The 18,133-nt window shown below is 33.9% G+C and overlaps 1 protein-coding gene and 1 pseudogene across 2 annotated transcripts in view; both read right to left on the reverse strand.

Annotated features, from left to right (window-relative positions):
* The window catches only part of ERO1A (endoplasmic reticulum oxidoreductase 1 alpha), a 51,531-nt gene that overhangs the window by 8,360 nt on the left and 25,038 nt on the right, over positions 1–18,133 (reverse strand). The window contains exons 7-13 of one of the 2 annotated variants that reach the window (XM_072761586.1): positions 13,146–13,266; positions 11,089–11,135; positions 8,836–8,847; positions 4,276–4,302; positions 4,033–4,125; positions 3,035–3,281; positions 2,286–2,355 (exon numbers count right to left, since the gene is read on the reverse strand). In XM_072761586.1, the coding sequence (XP_072617687.1) occupies positions 2,286–2,355; positions 3,035–3,281; positions 4,033–4,125; positions 4,276–4,302; positions 8,836–8,847; positions 11,089–11,135; positions 13,146–13,266 (617 nt within the window). The remainder of the gene's footprint in view (positions 1–2,285; positions 2,356–3,034; positions 3,282–4,032; positions 4,126–4,275; positions 4,303–8,835; positions 8,848–11,088; positions 11,136–13,145; positions 13,267–18,133) is intronic. The other variant, XM_072761587.1, reaches the window with a different exon arrangement.
* LOC112921428 (oligosaccharyltransferase complex subunit OSTC-like) lies at positions 15,798–17,440 on the reverse strand (annotated as a pseudogene).

Genomic DNA, 18,133 nt, shown 5'->3' on the forward strand with positions numbered 1-18,133 from the left:
CCTAAATTCAGTATTTGGATCTGTTTGTTAATTCAAATCCTTGAATGTGGCAAGTCTTGAGTAAATCTTTGTCTGGCAATCACAGAGAGTAAGCATGGTTGCTTATGGTTGCTTACGATAGCCAAAATAACACTGCAAAATTTAAACCAAGTACTTGTGTATAGGTTAATTTAATATTTGAGACCCCAAAAATAAGCTAGTAATTTACTAGATCAGAACAGGAGAAAATATTTATGACCTCTATAGATAATCAATGTCCAATAACCAAAATATATCCCTAAGTTATCCTAGATTAAAAAAATTTATGAACCCTAAAATAACCTGAACCTAAGTCACTTATAAATTCTCCTTGTTTTATGTATGCAGCTTTTTTTTTTATTTTATTTATTTATTTATGATAGTCATACAGAGAGAGAGAGAGACAGGCAGGCAGAGACACAGGCAGAGGGAGAAGCAGGCTCCATGCACCGGGAGCCCGACGTGGGATTCAATCCCGGGTCTCCAGGATCGCGCCCTGGGCCAAAGGCAGGCGCCAAACCGCTGCGCCACCCAGGGATCCCCTGTATGCAGCTTTTAAGTCAACACTTAAAGTTACAGTCAGTGGGTAGAATGATCAAACATGCTGTGGTTATATACTGTAAGTTACATTCAGTGACACCAATTGACAATTCTCACCCAATACTTGTATGTTTTAGAAGCCTTCAAGTGAGGTCCTACTCTATCTTGAACACTAAATAGTTCTTTCATACTATTTCTAACCGTACATTGATAGTATATAAAGCAGACAAAACAAGATTTTTTCAGATACACCTGAAACTAGTGTAACAATCTATGTTAATTATAAAAAGATAAAACTCGGGAGCCTGGCTGGCTCAGTCTGAAAAGCGTGTGACTCTTGAACTCAGGGTTATGAGTTTGAGCCCCACATTGAGTATAGTGATTACTTAAATAAAAATAAAATTTGTAAAAGTTTAAAAATAAATAAAACTAAAAGCTATAATGTTCACCATAAACTACCTTTTTTTAAAGAAAGTAAATCTCTGATATTAACAAGTTTTCTTGTTTTTTTTTTTACTTCTTTATTATAAAAGAATTCAGAAAAATTATCTGTTAAACTCCATAGGACATCAAAGCTGAGTGTTTCAGAGTTTTGATAAAATTAAAACATTACGGGAAATATTTCTAATCTGCACGATATAAAAAGTTTTAATGCCAAAACACTTTCCAATAATCCAGCAAGTGTACTAAAAATAACGAAAAGAGTGAAAATAGTAGAAAAAAACAAGTCTTATTACGGTATCTTCCCCCTCACTTCCAAGTTCCTGGAAGCTGCCTGGAAGGTTATATAAGCACTGAAGTATGTATTTCTAGCAAAAATGCTTTCAGTAGGAGGGAAATGGGAGATTAAAAATAACTATTATTTAACAGCAAAAAAAAAAAAAATGAAAATGAGTCCAAGAAACATTGTTTACAAACTGCATAAAATCAGGTTCTTTCCTATAGAAAGAAACTAAGAATATAAAACAGAGGAATATTGTGATAAATATTCTGAAGAAATCAGATCAAACCCAGTGTTCCTGAGAGCTCCCTGCCTTTACTTACCTATAGCTTTGTAACAGAATAGTAATATAATTTTGAGTCCCCAAATAAACTAGAAATCTACTGAGGGTAGCAGCTGTCTCTTCCTTTAATGACAAGAATTCTGTTTTGCTCATATTGAGTATTTAAAGAGTCTTTCTATTATATTTGTAGGATTTTGATGCAAATATACACAAAGATGGTCTTGTATGAGCTTATACCTCTACTAAGAGACAAGATAAATACCAATCCCCATTTTGTAGGGCATCGTGTGTTTTCTTTTGCTGGCTTCCCATCCCACTGAATAAGATGAATGACAAACACTGTACCCTCTCCCTCTAAAGAGGATCCTTTAATTTATCCAAAACCATTTTCAGAGTTCTCCTCAACAAAAGACAAATACTGCCATTCATGCTCTAGATCCGTTTCCTTTCATTTATAACACCTATTTTTTATGAGACCATCAATGTGAAAGCCATCTGTTAGGTGTACAGTGACAGAGTTCAGTCATTACTTTGAGCACAACATAAACTAGATCTTAAGTTGGCCTGCTTTTGGGCTTCCTTTTTTGGAGGAAAAGAAAGATTATGACTCTGGCTTTTAATTTCCTAATATATAATAAGATTTATTGTTAACCATAAAAACATGGGTTTATATTCATACCTGCAAAAGAGTTTGAATCTAAAACTTAAGTATGAAATATTTACCTTCAGTTTGTTTGCTTCCTTTTTATCCCCAGCAAAAAAGGAATTCTCATCAAAATGCAAAGGAAATGACCTACATGTTAAAACAGAGAAGATTCATTTTCAGGTATTATAAAATATTAGAAGTCCTGCTAAGATAACATTTTGCTGGTTGGTGATGAATAATTTAATAGAAAGAGTGGAAAATATAGTAAAATCAACACTCTGTTGCCCCAAAACAAAGTCTTATCCTTAAATCTAAGACAACTGCATAAAACAGTAGAAGCTTGGCCCCAAATCCAATGTATTCAACCATGTACGAAAATAATGCAGGTACTAAGTACTACAAGAATAACTCTTAAGACTAAAAACTTGTGCCATTTAGTACTGAAGTCTAAACAAAAACAAAACTCAATTCTAAAAGACCTACAAGCAAAATTAGCTTTTAACTATTTATTTTTTAATAATTTTCTTTTCTCGGGGCACCTGGGTGATTCAGTCAGTTCAGTGCTTGACTTCAGTTCAGGTCATGATCTCAGGGTCCCAGGATTGAGCCCTGCATTGGCTCCCTGCTCAGTGGGGAATCTACTTCTCCCTCTCCCTCTGTCTCTTCCCCCACTCGTGCTCTCTCTCTCGATCATATAAATAAATAAAATCTCAAAAAAAAAGTTTTTTCCTTTCTCTAAATTGAACATTTAAGAATTGAACTTTGGATACCACTTGTCACTCTTCTATTAATGTCTAAGTTGTGTAAGTTGTAATATGTAATTTACTTGATTTCATGAAGTATTTCCAGTAGTAGCATTTTGTTTTCTGCGTCATGAACTTTATTTCCAGTGAAGAGTTGAAAATCTGGGCGTTCGAAGAATGGTACCACTTTAGATAAAGCCCTTAATTCTATTAAGTAGAGAAAATACAAGTTCTTGAGCCGTCTTGGACCTTCTCCCTCAGTCAAAATGCCATCAAATCGCTGCTGAAATTCTGTAATGTTGTGTCCCCATTTCTTTTCCAACCAAGTTTCTAAGAAGTAAGAAGAATTATATATTAAAATCTGAATTTTAAAATTAAGTTTCAGTTTACTTACATTGGGTTATTTATGCCTACATAAGTTAGTTTTATCTTCTAGAACCCACCCTTAGAAGGAAAATAAATTCACCATTTTACTGAGATTTATGATTTCACAAAAATCAAATTTCTGAATATAAACATCTTTATAAAACCAAGATACACAATTTAAAAATGACTGTCTGAATTACTGGTAAGTTTGAAGTTAGTGTGTTTTGTTCCTGAGGCATAGAGATATTTTAAATTCCAGAAGAAATAGGTTACTGATGAAAATTAGCCATGGTCTTGTTTTGCAACAGCATTTTTAAAGCATTAAGAGCAGCAGAAAGTGCTTTTACCCATTAAACTCCAGGCCTGAAGCTGGCACACAAATAAAAGGGTTTTAATACAGTAGTATCTGATGAATAACAAACTGTACTATTAGGAGCTATTTTAACTCCAACAAAACAAGAGGATATTTCCAAAATGATGTGCACAATTTTGAGCAGCTTCTTAAAAGAAGGTAAACAGAGTTAAAAAGATCATGCTGAATGTGTCCTTATAAAATCTATAGTTCCCACATTCCTGATTACTACTATTTAAGAATGAATTTTTACTGCCTAATATTCAAGAGAGTCAACCTTATCCCACTAAGGTAAATGCCAAAAAATTTTAAGAATTTCTGAAAATAAGTATGGTGAAATAAATAAAAGTAAATGTCACATGCCTTGTAGAAGATACCGCGCACTCAAATGCACATTAATACTTGCATGCAGGCCAGATATAAGTCTGTAGAATGCTCTTTTTTCTACACACAGGCCTAAAAAAAAGCAATTTGGTAATAGAAATTTTATATGTGAAACTTGTACCATTACAAAATTAATTTCATAGGTTTTATAGATGAGAAAAAATTTTAACATTTAAATTTGTTTAAAAGTTTCCAAAAAAAAAAAAAAAAGCCTCCAATTACCTTCTAGCCAACTGTAAAAGGTGTTCTCTGAAATTAAAAGAAACATAAGTCACAAAGTTGTAAAAATGCCAAAATGTAAGTTTTTCAATATATAATACCAATTTGTGCCAAACGGCGATTTAAAAATTAATGAAAGGTCCAAATTTTATCTGCAATTTATCCAAAGGAAAGAGAGAATTTCTTGGTGTAGATTCAATTAAGTACCATTCTCTTGCTCAGTCTCTAGAAAGCTTCAGCACTGCCTTTGGTAGCTTCAGTCTCATAACTTTCTAGATAAAATGTTTCATATGAGGTCAGAACACAGAATTAATAAATCAATGCAAGGAAAACTACTTAGCCTTGAAAATTAAGGACTTAGCTATGAAAATTAAGGACTCATTATTATGCTTTTCTAACTTGTGAAAGTAAATAAAAATTAGAAAATAGAGTTGATGGTATATTATTTGCACATAGCTCATACTATTTCATGCCATTCAATATTTCAAAGGAGCAATACCAAGGAAATGTTACAAAACTAAATACCACTTATATTCTATGACCCAAAAAGATCACTTTTCATATGTTTAGACCTGATAACTCTACTTTTAGAATTATGTTCTAAAGAAATAATTCAAATGGCGAAGGAGTCAATAATGTGTACAATGATGGTTATATATAATTACTAAAACCTGAAATAATAAAAATGTACAATAAATGCCTAAGTTAACACAATAGGATACTATATAACCAGGTAACACGGTAGAATAATATAAAACTATTTAAAATAAAAAAATGTGGAACATGCCAATACATGAAAATGTTTATTTGAGATAACGTATAAAAAGGCATAGAAATAGTTTTCATACCTAGGTAAAAATTTTATGTATGCATTTACAAGAGACGGCAAAAATTATACAGTTCTTTTGACTAAAGTTGCTTATAATATTAACAATTAAACAAGCATATAAGTAATAAAAGGAATGGCAAAGAGAATACACAGTAAATCAGACTATCTAAAAACTTAAAACACCTGTCAGAAAACCTCACGAGTGAAAGTAAAAGGTAAACAACCAAGTAGGTTGAATGTACGTCACAAAAACAACAAAGGGATAACATTCTTTTTCTTTAAAAGATTTTGTTTATTTGAGGGAGAGGGAGGGGCAGGAGGAGAAACAGAGTCCCCACTGAGCACAGAGCCTAAGGGCTCAATCCCAGGACCCTGAGATCCTGACCTAAGCCAAAGGCAGCTGCTTAACCAATGGAGCCAGCCAGGAGCCCCAAAGGGATAATATTCTAAATATATAAGAAGCTCATAAACTAAATGAAAGTGCTAAAGTACCCATTTAAAATGGGCAAATAATATAGAAATAGAGAATTCAAAAGGAAAAACTACAAATGGTAGGAACATAAAAAATCACTGTTTCACTAGTAATAAAAAAATCCAAATTACAACAATAGAGATACCACTTTTAAAAGTAAAGATAAAAATATGACAATACTTAATGCTGACAAGGGTCAGGTAAAACTATTGGTCAGGCACACTGACTGGAAGGGATGTAAATTAGCACATGCTTTCAATGACAAAATGCAATCTGGTCATATGTATCAGGAGCCTAAAATGTCCGTAACCTTTGATCCAGCAAATCCATTTCTAGAAATCGAGGCTATTATGGATAAAATTCATATGTTGAAGCTCTATCTCCCCAAGAAATAGTATTTGGAGGTGAGACCTTTGAGAGATGATTAGGTTTAGATGAGGTCATGAGGGTAGGGGTGTCATGATGGGATTAGTGTCCTTTATAGGCAGAAGAGACCAGAGCTCGTTCTCAGCCGCTGAGGACACAGTGAAAAAGCTGGCTACCTGCAAGCCAGGAAGAGAGCCCTTATGAAGAATCAAATCTGCTGGCAACCTTGATCTCAGACTTCCCAGCCTCTAGAACTGTGAGAAAATAAACATCTTATTCAAGTCACTCAGTCTATGGTATTTTGTTAGAGCAGCCTGAGCTAAGACATAGGCTAAGGAAGCAAGCAGACACGGGAATAATAATACACAAAGATATAAACACATCCAGTATAAAAATATACGTAAATAAATATCAAAATGTCAACAGAGAAGCAGTCTGAGTAACCAAGAGCACGGACTTTTTTTTTTTTTTTTTTTTTTTAAGAGTTTTAGATTTTGTTTATTCAAGACAGAGAGAAAGAGAGATCATGAGTGGAAGGAGAGGGGCAAAGGGAGAGGGAAAGCAAAAAGCAGGCTCCCTGTTCAGTGGGGAGCCTGATGTGAGGCTCAATTCCAGACCTTGGGCTCATGACCTAAACAGAAAATAGACGTTTAACCGACTGAGCCACTCAGGTATCCCAAGAGCACGGACCTTGGAGCCAAACTGACTAATTTCAATTGCAGCTGTGCTACTTACAAGTCATACATGATTTAGCTGAGTTGCTAAACCCTCTGGCACTCACTTTCTTGTCTATAAAATGGAGATAAATGTAATACCTCCTAAGAATGTCGGAAGAATTAAATGAAATCCTATTTGTAAACTGCTTAAAAGAGTACTGGCATGTAGTCTTAGCCATTGCCATTATCAATTATTTTGGGGTTGTGGGATTACAAATGATTTCTTTCCTTATAAAAACCTTCAGAGTTGGGTGGTGCGGTCAACTAAGTGTTCAACTCTTGGTTTCGCTCAGGTCTGATCTCAGGGTCATGAGATTGAGCACAGATTCAGGCTACACATTCAGTGTAGAGTCTGCTCTTTTAAGAATCTTTCTCCCTCTCTCTCTGCCCCTCCCTGCTACACATACAAACTCTCTCTCTCTCTCTCTTCCTCTCTCTCAAATAAATCTTCAAAGGTGTTTTTTTTTTTTTTTTTCAAGTTTAGGACCATGAATTACAGGGAATGGGAGTATAATACTACTTGGGACCTAGCTTTCCAATGAAATTTTCAGTTCTGTTCTGTTTCTGAAGTAGCTGTGCTCAACTTGACATGGTTATGATCCAATTAGATAATCACCTAATATGACAGCTGTCAGGGATAACTCTTAAATTTTACTCAAATGAAAACCTATAAATATACTCATAAACAAGATAGTTTCTCTAAGGATAGCCTCTAGAAGTTAACAATCTCTTCTCTGAGACAGGATGTTTTTAAATAGTATTAAAAAACTGAAATAACAGCCTCTAACATAACTAGGAATACCCAAGGTAGAATAAAATCTCTCAAAAACTGAAAATTATAGGGAGGAGGGGAAAAAAATAAAACCCCTGGAAATTATAGGATCACTACTAACAGTAATATGAGGTATCTTTGGAAGAACAATGTTTCTTTTATTACGATTTTATTTATTTATTCATGAGAGACACACAGACAGAGGCAGAGACATAGGCAGAGGGAGAAGAAGGCTCCCCACAGGGAACCTACTACAGGACTCGATCCCAGGACCCCAGGATTATGACCTGAGCCAAAGGCAGATGCTCAAGGTAAGCCATCCAGGTGCCCCTGGAAGAACAATTTTATGCTAAAGAATTTCTCTTCCAAATAGTACAGTTCTGATTCAGATACAATTCTGATTTATTTAGCTGTTATTGTTACTATATTATAAAGTACAATAAAAAAGAGAGCAATATTATAAGACATTGGTATTCTATTATTTAGGCAGAATACAAAAGCAATTTGTAAAACTAATGTTCAGAAAACCAAATTCTGAAGGAGAGGAAATTGATACTTCACATTTTAGCAATTTCATCTAGCTGGACTAAAGCTAAGTACTGCTTTGTCTTTTCATATGCTTAAACATGTGGCCTTAAGAATAAGAGAAATCAGGCAGCCCCAGTGGCCCAGGGTTTTGCACCACCTTCAGCCCAGGGCATGATCCTGGAGACCCGGGATTGCGTTCCACATCAGGCTCCCTGCATGGAGCCTGCTTCTCCCTCTGCCTGTATCTCTGCCTCTCTCTCTCTCTCTCTCTGCATGGAGCCTGCTTCTCCCTCTGCCTGTATCTCTGCCTCTCTCTCTCTCTCTCTCTCTCTCTCTCTCTCTCTCTCTCTGTCATGAATAAATAAATCTTAAAAAAAAAAAAGAATAAGAAAAATCATTTCAATTTCATTCACAAGGCAAAAAGATTCTCACAAAGACAGAGTAAACCTAATATGTTAAACATTCTAGCATCACAACTAAAAGAGTTGGCAAATAACTACCCCTAAGAGCTAGCATAAGCCTTGGAAGCCAGTAGAGCAACACTGTGACCATGCGTAGAAACTTCCTATAGGGACCCAACAGATCCCAGAGGTCTGTCTGGGAGTAAAGGAGAGTGAGTTTTCCCTGACAGAAGCTGGAGGGAAATGCCTAGCTTTGGCGAGCAGTGGGTAAAATGCAAGAGTGAATTATCAGAGGCTGAGGCAGGTTGTCACTACTGCCTGAGCCCAGGCAGAGTCATTTTCCCTTAACCTATGCTTTCACCTCCTGAATTTTCAATAAATATGAGCTCTCAGAAGCAGGAAGAAAAGTTTGCCAAATACAATTCTGAATGTATCAGCAAATTCATATATATAATATATGATAAAGAAATTATATTTACCTTCACTTTTCCCTGAAAAACAAAACAAAATATTTATTATTATAATGTCCTTCCAGATGTCACTTTAAAATGCTATAATTGCATAAAAATAAGATTTTGACTAACTGGTTAGTTTTAATCGCTCAGTTCACTCACATAAGCAAAATCTGAGAGAGGTACTCATGACACAACTCTATCTAGTGGCAGTAGGAATTATGCCTGATTCGCTTCAAGGGCATCATCTCCAAGAGCGTGGATAAGGAGTGGTTTCAGCTTGTACAAGATTTAATATGGGCTGACAGGGGAGAAAAATCTAATTTATCATCTGAGAATACTCTCAAGTATCTTAAGGACTTACAGTTATTTGGCTGGTAGAGCCTTTTTCCACATTTATTTACCCTAAATTTATAAGACCGTTTCTGCTAAAGATTTGTGTTCTTGCTTTGAAAACTCTAGACGGACACTGTAAAATTTTACTTGATTCAGGAATTTTACCTGATTCAGGAATATTTTTAGAGACTATTTGTTAAGATTCAAATTATGCACAGTTCAGCAATTAGTAAGCAGCTGCTCATTTACTATTAAAAAACTGTCTTCATTTTGTCCACACTTATTTAATGCCATCATTGTTTATTAAAATAACAAATGTTCATTGCAAATACACATTTTGAAAAAAAAAGAGGACACAGACAAAATTAAAAATGTCATCCATAACTCCCTCTGCCCAAATAATAAATACCATTTACATTTTGGTAAATGTCCTTTTTCTTTGCATATAGATATTTAGATATTATATTATGTATGTTTTTACAAAAATATATTGTACATACTGTTTGAGACCTGTTTCCCTTCTTCAATGTGCTATTGGTCATTCCTGACCTAAATGAGTAAGTTTTCAGCAGTATTTCTGATGGTTGTATTCTATTACATGAATACACCATAAATCATCTCACCAGTTCCTTAATGATAAACATTTAAATTATTCCCATTTATCTTTATGGTAAGTAAGAGTGGTTAATTAATCAGATCAAAATGTGCATCCATACAGAGGATCACCCCTCTGTTTGGAACTTTCATCTGATATTAAATCAATAGCTTCCAATGAGTTACCATATGTGACTCATATAAACCCAAGTCCTTGTTTAAAGATGTTCTTTTATTTCTAATCTAAGAAAGACTCGTCTGCCAACATTAAGGGAATGATGCAATCTCAATGCTTTCCAGGAGGAAATTTATGTTTATTGACTATATGAGATGAGCAGCTTTTCAAATAAATTTTAAAAATGAAAAACTTACACATTTCCTAAAAGCACATCAAAGATTTCATCATTAAGCACATATTATGGGAACAGGGATGTATATTTCCTAAGCAAAAAGTTTGAAATCATATACTGAAATGGTTTATTCAACAAACTACTCTGCCTATTACAGACCAGGCAAGGTTTCTGAGTTCCAATTTCACATCTCCTCTGCAACCACACAGTGCCTAGCACATAGTAAATGGAAGGTAATCATCTGTTGAAGGAACAAGTGATTTTTACAATTGTAGACAAAACCATTAAATGAGGAGAGCAGTTTTCATCAATCTTTCATTTAACAAACTACTCCATCTGCTATGTGTCAGGCTCTCTATTAAGAAATGAAACAAACACTCTCCATATGCCCAAACTAATAGGGTAGATCAATATATCATAGTAAAATAACGCCAGACAGTGGAAAGGTGGTAAGAGAAACAAAATATGACATAAGATCACTTTATAAGAAGAGAGGGGTTACTTCCAGTTAGGAGAGTCAGGGAGGGTGAAAAAGGCAGCATTTGGGGCAATACCTCAAGTGTGAGGAGAAAATGAAAAATGTTAATAAAACATAAAGACATGTGAATTTGAAGTCAGACTCTCAATATGTATAATCATCTTAGGATCTGAGAAAGATTTGAGGCAAAAAAGTTTCTTTGGATATTCATTTAGCTAGAAAATGATTAAAAATAGTAAAAAAATAAACACAGATATTATGTAAAAATGCTCAGAAGAATAAATATTTACCAAATCTCCACTTATGACAACCTAATACCATGAACTTCATTACACAAATACTCCTTACTGAGGTATAAATATTTTAAACACCAAGTTCTCTGTAAGGGTAAGGCATAACTTCTATGGAAACAGGAATATGTGATCTCAACTGCTCTTGCCAACCCTTATCTGGCCTTCCTCCTTCTTCTAACCAAAGTTCAGTGACTAATAAATAATATAACAGTGCAAATAAATAACTCACCTTGACCAGAAGCCAAAGGATTTAAAGGTCTTTTAATTGTCTGTGGCCTAGAAACAAAAGAATTGTAAAATATAATTACATTACTTATCATGTTATAATTATCTAAGTAAAAGCGAAATTATCTCAGAGAGTTGCTTAATGACTACATCCAAAATCAAACTGTTTTATTGAGCTATAAAATATTTAGTTTTCTCTAATTGCTTTAAGGGACGGTGGTCATTAGTTATTTTAGCAATTGTTTCTGCTTTTTTCCCATTTAGCAACCAGAAAGCCATTTCCTAATCACTTCTTCAAACAAAGGAAGAAAATACCAGTTAAGCTCTTCTAGAGTCACTAATGTTTTTACATATATTACATACATATATGTGTGCCTACACAAGTGTATACATATGTTTCTGTGTGGCACAAAGTACATTCCTGACTGAAAGACAAACAAAAAATATAAATACTGAACTCAAGCATTAAAATATAAAGGGGGAAAAAACACTGTGGGTAGATTATTTTCCACTTAGTTAATCTTAGGTACATCAAATAGCCCTGCAGCCACCAAGTTTGTTAAGATTTCAATAAAAGGTATTTTTATCATACAAAAAAAAAGTTAAAATGTCATTAAAGTGCTTTTAAATCTCAGAATGAATATTCATTAGTATCATTAGTAAAGTGGAGGGATTGCTTTATCTGCAATTTAAATTTTACAAACTCGCACAAATTGAGACATTTTGAGAAGAGAATATGTAAGCTATATTTTAACATTCTCAATTTAGTGCGTGTATTGTTTATATTTTAGAAATATTTATACTGGGAATCATGTTATAAATTAGTTAAGAAATAACCACAATACAAATATAAATCTAACAAATGCTTCCTAACTCTATTTTAGTTTAAAAAAAAAAACTTTGGGGGCACCTGGCTGGCTCAGTCAGTAAAGCATGCAACTCTAGATCTCAGGGCTGCAAGTTAGAGCCCCAAGTTGGGTGTAGAGATTAATTAAAAATAAAATCTAAAACAAAACAAAACCTTTAAAGTGAGCCAATTAAATCAAACATTCCTAATAATAAACAAGGGAATTTAAATGAAACACATGGCAAAATTAGTAAATATTGAAAATTCTCCACTTCAAAACTGAAGAAATTCTTTAAGTTATAAAAAGAAACAGACTGACATTTTATTGGTATAAGCATATCTGCTAATCTCTTATATTTGACTTATACAAAGTGAAATGTATTATTACCATATCAGGAATTCCAAAGATTTTCCCAGAATTCCCCCATCTCTGAGATAGTATAAAGCAAACACACACACAAATTCTTTCCAAAAATCAATAAGCGCATTGTTTAGAGGTCACTGGCTTACAAGTGGGTAAACTTGAAGCATGTCCCAGTGGCATAGTGATTAAAATGACTATTTCCTTTGTAGTGGTTAAGAGTACAAAGTGGGTTCTTCCACTTACTAGATTTTTGAGACTTGAAAAAACATTTACCTTTTCCAAGTCTCAGTTTCCCCATCCGTAAACAGTGTGACTACAACACAGGGCTATTGCAGGGATTAAAAGAGAAAATGTACATATACGCTTAGCACTAGTCTGGCACACTGTGAGTGTTCAAGTGTTACCTATTATAATTATTCTCTGAAATTAATTTAACTTGAGTTTGAAAGCAGATAAAATAATTATAGCCACAAAAAGATGAATACAAAGCACCAAAAAGAATTAGGATGACCTTGGGAAATGAAGTAAAGCTGGCTGGCTCTTGGTTACTTCATCTATAAAATGAGATTCTATAATCCACTGAAGGAACATTTGTGAAATGTCCAACAATACTCCTGTAATAGTCTTATACTATTCTGTTTTTTAAAGAAGAAAAAAAATATTTGTTGAAACACACGTCCACATGTTTCTCCAGAGGAGAACTGGATTAACGAATAAGTATGTTTCCATGTCCAAATACATCTTTTAACAATGTGAATGTGATTTGCAGTTTAAAGTCATTATAATTTATTTGTTTATAAAGAAAAATCACTATATCCATCAGGATTTTCTAAATGAAAATGACACATACTTAAAACAGTTTTCTTCATAGATGACATTCCAAATCTTCCAAGCATCTGGTCCCTTGTAACCTGTGTAGCGCTCAGGATTAAGGAGTAAATCTACATATTCAGCATCAGGAGACTGTATGTCTATAAAATAAAATGTTTCATTAAATATTTTCTGCAATTACCTTGAAAAACTAGTATAATAAACTAAATTCCACTATCCTAAGGCACCATAAATGTCACAGTGTATCCAAATTTTTTTAAAAACCTTTTGGGGTGTCAGGGGCAGCTCAGTTGGTTGGATAGCTGCCTTTAGCTCAGGTCATGATCCTGCAGTCCTGGGATAGAGCCCCACATGGGGCTCCTTGCTCAGTGGGGAGCCTGCTTCTCCCTTTCCTCCCTCCTATCTGCTGTGCAGTCTCCCTCTCTTTCTCTCTCTCTTGCTCTCAAATAAAATCTTAAAAAAACAAAAACAAAAACAAAAAAACCTTTTACAAGAAAGAAAAGAGGAAAACACAAACAGTCACATTAAATGTACTCACTGGTTACAAAGCATCCTGCCTTTAAAAATGGTAAAAAAAAAAAAAAAAAAATAGGAATACATGAATTTTAGAATTGAAAAAACATGGTAATTAAATTTTCATAAGCTATCCAGATGAAAAATATACTCTATATCTCCCTCCACATTAACCACAAGAGGCTCATCAATAACTAAGGTAAATGAAGATGTGTTACTACCAAATACTATTATCAAAAACTTCCTTCTTACATGACCACCATGAAGATTCACTACAAAGCTGTCCCAAAAGTACAATCCTAGACATGCAAAAAGTTATAAGCAGGATGATCCTTACATCAGCATTATTTATTAAAGAGAAAATCAGAAGCAACCCAACCATCCAATAGAGCAGAACACAGGCTCTGGGGCCAAAGTGCCTGGTTACAATCCAAGCCCTACTACTCATTCAGTGTCAAACCCAAGGCAAATTATATATGTTTTCTATGCATTGGTGCTGTCATTTATAAAATGGAGATAATACTCAGTGTTACTGTGAGACTTAAGTTTATACGTGCAAAGTTCTTAGAACAATGCTAAGAGTATGATACATATTAGCTAGTGATATTGTGATATATCTTCACAGACCATTTTACAATCAACAAAACTGCTAAGTACAAAGGCTATCTAATAAAATGAAAAAATAAGCATTACAGAAAAGTCAATTACAGATAGAAATGAAAAACAACAAAAATTGGTGAGATATTAGTTTCTCATATGTTCTATAAATTTGTGTAATGTATTGTAACTTTGAAACAAAAAAAAAATGGCCCCTCATTCCACAGGGGCTTTGGGAAATTATTTAATATACAGTAATACTATAAATTATTTAATGAGTAATTACTAATGTATAAATCCTAACAACATGAACAAAAAAATGAAAAAGTGGGCAAAAATGGCCTCAAAGCAACCAAAGTAGATGACAAAAATCTGAGCACACAGATGCTTATAAGAAGGCCCATCAAGCTCTCAACAGTACCTACTTCTTATTAAAAACACAATAAAAAAATATAAACAAGTTTGGTTATTTTTATCCCAATTGACAGTACATTAGAGACTTTTTGGGAATTTTTGCTTCTAAAAGTAGCACAGTGACAGCATCTAGAAATAACTGAGAGTCCATGCAGAAGTGGCAATTAAAATAATTAGAAAAAGTAGAAATAAAAACTTAGAAAAGGGACACATAGCTGGTTCAGTCAGTAGAACATGTGACTCCCAATCTTGGGGTTGTTAGTTTAAGCCCCACGTTGGGTGTAGAGATTATTTAAAGAAAAAAATTAAAACAAATTTACCTGGAATCCTCTGGTTCAAGAACAGAGATACTTCTGTTCATCTCAGCTAACTAAAAGTATTGCCAAAGTACAGCAAATTATGATACATTCATAAAAATAACCCTCATTTTAAAAACATGAGTAATGCTCAGCATCTAGTACTTTTAAGACAGAAAACTACCAAGAAATGACTAAAGTTTTTATATTATGTCTAATTAGACATAAATATTAGTTGACTCATAATTTTACTTATAACAAATACTTCATCTCACCTCAAATTTTTAATAAAAATAATTAATATAACCATATTTTGCCAGATGACGAAAGCTCAAATTTCTAAATTAAAATTTATAAAATATCTTCTGTCTTCTACCTACCATTTATATACATTATATCTTTTATAAAGCTATCCTTTTTTTTTCATCCTCCTGTAGCAGAAGAAACAAATATGAATGGATAAGTGATTCATCCAAGATAACAGAATTCCATCAGATAACAATTATTGATATTCACTCCTTGCTACACAAACATAAGCAGATAGTTTCAAAAGCATACTTTGCTAAATGAAGTTAAAGCGTTACTGTTCTTAACACTGCAGATCTAAGAAAAACGCATGTTTTAAATTTAATTTTATTTCCTTTTTTTAATTAGAAAAATTATTTATTTCTGCTCCTTTCATACATCTTATTGTGCAGAAACAGTCTCACACATATCTGAATAATGTACTGTCACACTGTTTAAAGGCAAAGCACCATAGGTAAAGCTGATCAGAGTTCTCAGCTTATGGGATCTCACTTCCTGATTTTACATTAATTTTTGAAAGTCAGAAATGTCATCTCCACAAAATGTTAAGGGGGCTGTAAGAAATAATCACTTTATTCAATATTATAGTTGTGGAAATGGGAGTATACTTTCTTTAAGAAATGAAAAACTAAGAAGAAAATGCCACTAAACATCGTTGGTGTGTCAGTACAGGTCAGCAGGAGAAATACTGTGAGAAGTTTGTCTCTTTGACACCAAGAAGACATTCTAGTGCAAGCTTTAATATGATTCCTATTTCTCATGAGATGCTTCTTTTCTGCTGCTTCACTCTTTTTCCATATTTCACATCAGAGGATTGGTTACAGCCTTTAAAACTTCATTAACAGGAGCAAATCCAATATCCACGGATTTCTTGTCAAAAGGCATTTTTAACCCATCAGGTAGCCCGGCAGTTTCATTCTCATGAATACTCTAGCCATGAAAAAAACTCAATAGGACACAGACGAATCCAATGAATAGAAGAAGAAATCTATTGAGTTTTGGAATGTTTGGTGCATTCGATTGGTCCAGGATTATGAAACCTAAACCTCCCATTGTAAACAGGAAGCTGGATGCAAGTCCTTCCATAATATATTGTCCATTTACTCTGTAGGCCAAGAAAGCTACTGGTCTCTGATGTCCATGTTCACCAGTCATAGAACCAACACTTGGAGGTTCAACAATAACATCATAAATTATTCCTCCAGTGATGAGGAAGTAAGACACCAACCACCAGAGCGTACACCGTCATGGCCAACGGCATATGTACCCAGGGCAGCTTCTTCAGCTTCAGGCTGGGGCATTCGAGCACTAAGAACGGGACGCGGTACAAGGTCTCCATGTTGGTGGCGGCAGGGGTTTCTCTCTCCTTAATTTTATTTCAATAGTAATGTTTAGGCCAAAGAATCTTTGTGGACAAGACAGTAAGGTTTAGAGGTTGGGAGATCATTTTATCCTCCCTCCTTTCCTAGTCTAAACCTTAGTGTAAGCCCACAACTCCTTATCCAACATCCCTGGGGTCAAATGTGTTTTGGAATTCAGAACTTTTCAGATTTCAGAAAAGTACTATAATATATGCAACATGTACTGAATATTACTCCAAGAGGGACTGGGGCAGCAACTCTTAATCATAATACCAAAAATACTTCTGTAGTGAAACATGTGCATACTCATACTAAATGAGTCTGTGCTAGACTTGGGAAAATATTCATTTTCAGATTTTAGAATTAGAAATAAAGGATTATAAATATTATTTGCCAAGGCATAATCATGTTTCACACTAAGGAAAGCATGTTTCTTTTTTTTCTTTTTTTTTTTTTTTTTCAAAATGAAACCACAGAGTTAAAAATAAGTACTTTCCCTTAGCCTTCCTCTTTTCAGGGGGAATTGCAGGATTTGTCTCTTGCTTGCAATTAAAATGATCTGTATCATTCTTTTTGCTAATTTTTTTTTTAAAGATCATTAATCTGCTTCAAAAGAGCCACTGAAGGATACCAAAACTCAATTTGATTTGGGTTTGTTTAGCCAATTAAAAGGCTAACAATTCAACTTAGAAAAAGGAAGAATGGGAGAATCTATAAATCTGATTAAAGGGTTCTAATAGGTCCTTTAATTTGGATATGTAACAATCCAAGGCCAGTACAACAAAAGCAAGATTTTGCAATCTAAATATCTACATTTGAACTCTTTATGCAAAATGCCTGTGTATATTACAAAATTTTATATATGTATATATGTTTATATATGTATATGTTTATAAATATGTATATATGTATCTATGTTTACGTGTTTATATATGTATACATTTTATATATGTATATGTGTGTGTGTGTATATATATGTATATGTATGTGTATATATATATATATATATATACACACTATTAAGATACACAGGGGGTCAATTTTTTCCAGAAACTGAGGGTTTGGTTTTCTTTTTTTTTTTTTAATTGCGGTAAAACGTATATAACGTAAAACTTACCATTTTAACCAGGTTTAAGAATACAATTCAGTGACATTAATTATATTCAGGACATTGTGCAACCACCACCACTAACTGTTTCCAAACTTTTCTATGTCCTCAAACTGAAACTCTGTAACCATTAAAAATTAACACCCCATTCTCCCCTTCTCCTAACCTCTGGTTACTCTGTCTCTATCACCTTGCCTATTCCAGATATTTTATGTAAATGGAATCATACAATGGTTGTCCTTTTGTGTCTGATTTCTTTTTTTTTTTTTAAAGATTGTATTTATTTATTTGATAGAGAGAGAGAGAGAGAGAGAGAGAGAGAGAGAGAGAAAGAACCTGCACAAGCTGAAAAAGAGGAAGAGGGAGAAGCAGATGCCTGCTAAGCAGGGAGCCCAATGTGGGGCTTGATCCG

Source organism: Vulpes vulpes, chromosome 6 (genome assembly GCF_048418805.1).
Source record: "Vulpes vulpes isolate BD-2025 chromosome 6, VulVul3, whole genome shotgun sequence".
NCBI lineage: Eukaryota > Metazoa > Chordata > Mammalia > Carnivora > Canidae > Vulpes > Vulpes vulpes.